At 66.6% G+C, this 2,039-nt stretch overlaps 1 protein-coding gene across 1 annotated transcript in view; it reads left to right on the top strand.

The window, feature by feature from the left end:
• LOC104828140 (actin-1-like) overlaps window positions 1-1,435 on the top strand; it is a 2,306-nt gene extending 871 nt beyond the window's left edge. The window contains exon 2 of the mRNA XM_010561622.1: window positions 1,410-1,435. Coding sequence (XP_010559924.1) covers window positions 1,410-1,435 — 26 coding nt within the window. The remainder of the gene's footprint in view (window positions 1-1,409) is intronic.
• Window positions 1,436-2,039: the final 604 nt, after the last annotated feature.

Here is a 2,039-nt window from a genome sequence, read left to right as displayed (position 1 = left end):
CCCCGCCTGGGGTAGAGGGGTACGGCCGGGTGTCCCCCATCCCGTGTCCCCCCACCCAAGGCAGAGGGGTACGGCCAGGTGCCCCCAGCCCTGGCACCCCCTCCTCGGGCAGCCGGGGCTTACTCACTGCAGGGGTCCTGCGGGAAATGTCACCCCAGACCTGCCACGTCCCCCTGCACCCGGTTCTGGGCTCACTGCGGGACAGTGGGAAGGGCGGTGGGTGCACGGGGCGGTGGGTGCACGGGGCAGTGGTGAGCAGGGCAGCAGGGCAGGGCATAGCAGGGGTGAACGCGGTTGGGTTCAGCAGAGCCCATCACCTCAAAATGGGGCACGGGGTGGCCCAAGATCTGAACCAGAGCCGGGGCCAGGAGGGGAGCAGGGGGCAGCGATGGGACCCCGGGGCAGTTCTGCCACAGGCAGGAGACTGGTGCCAGGAGGTGATGGGTGCAAGCCGGGCCGAGGGGTGCTGGAGGAACGCCGTCCTGTCCCCTCTGCCATGAGCCGCCACCGGGCAGCCCCGAGCCGCGCCAGGCGCCTGCCGGGTAATTGTGAGTTACGCTCCAGGTTCCCGCGAGGTGCAAAGATTAATAATGGTGCCGCACTGCTGCCAGCCGGTATGATTAAACTCTTGATTAGAAGCTCAAACTACAGTGCCCTGCTAATTCCCCTGCTCTCACGCGCCGTTAATTACCCGGCACGGGTGGCGGTGGGCCCAGGGCTCACACGGCTCGGTGCCCTGCAGGGGACGGGCGCATGGGGTGCCCTGGGCTGTCTCCGCCTTGGGGTGCTGGCCGGTTTCCCTGTGCACAGAGGGGAGATGCTGGCTTTGGGGATGGGCCCCCGGTGTCCCCTGTCCATGGGCCTGCCCAACCCGGGCTCGGGGGGCTGTGGATCCCAGGAGAGGTTGGCCATACCCCCATGGCAGCTCAGGCCGGTGTGGGCTGGGCGGTTTTGGGGAAATTGGGTTTGGCGGGTGCAGGGGTGGGAGGGGAGGCGAGAGGGGGTGCAGCTCGGAAGCGGCACCATATGGGCCGCAAATGCCAGCACGCAGCACGCAGCCATTTGGGAGGCTCTGCACACGCGGCTGCGTTTCGTGAGGAGTGAGGTGCTCCGGGGGCTGGGGGAAGGGGCTGGGGGCCCTGCTGCGACCCCAGGGCCATGCTGCCCGCCCCGGGCTGGGCACCATGCCCAGGCTGCAGGCAGAGTTAAGGGTATTAGGGTGGCTGATTTCTTACCCCTTTCTTGCCCCTGGGCCATGGGACACAGACAATCGCTGTCCATGGGGGAGCGAGCAGGGCCTTTGGCCCCACAGCTGGGGAAAGAGGATGAGGGAAGTTGCCTGGCTCCCACAGGATCATGGCATGGAGGCAGGACCGTGTGCCTGCCTGCGTCTTCATGGTGCCTTTTAGTGCCCTCAGGGGACCGACACCTGTGATGCTGGGCCCACACTCAGCACTGCTAATAATCTGCTGCTGTCCCATCCCATCTCACGCTGTCCCATCCCATTCATCCTGTCCCATCCCACCCATCCCATCCTATCCTGTCCCACCCCACCCAGGGGCAGCGGCCATGGCACAGCCCAGGGGACCCCGGCTCAGCCTGGTGCTCTGTATCTCACATCATGGTTTAGTGGGCATGGATGACAGTTGGACTCGATGATCTCAAAGGTCTTTTCCAACCTAAGTGATTCTATGAGTCTATGATCTCAGCAAAGCCCACAGTGACACCAGGGCTGCCCCGGCTCTCGGGCCTTGGCAGGATGCGGCCCACGGGGCACAGCCTCCCTTTGGGCAGCCACCCCGTGGGGCGAGGAGCTTGGACGGGGACAGCGGGGACAGGCTCAGGGGACAACGGCAGGCAGCAGCTGGAGTGGAGCAAGCCACGTGGGCTCACGGCTATTTACACGCTCCCCACTCCCCACTCCCCGCCGCGTGGACCGCGACGCGGGGTCCCGTAGGGTCCCCCGGTCCCCGAGGCGTGGCAGCGCCCCAGCCCGCTTTGGGTGACTTCGCCGGGGCCGCCCCGAGGGGACACGGCCG

The sequence above is a fragment of the Haliaeetus leucocephalus genome, unplaced genomic scaffold, assembly GCF_000737465.1.
Source record: "Haliaeetus leucocephalus isolate CR32 unplaced genomic scaffold, Haliaeetus_leucocephalus-4.0 Scaffold148, whole genome shotgun sequence".
In the NCBI taxonomy this organism is placed as follows: domain Eukaryota; kingdom Metazoa; phylum Chordata; class Aves; order Accipitriformes; family Accipitridae; genus Haliaeetus; species Haliaeetus leucocephalus.
Note: the sequence above shows the minus strand (reverse complement) of the source record. Positions and strands in the feature narration are given on the sequence as shown.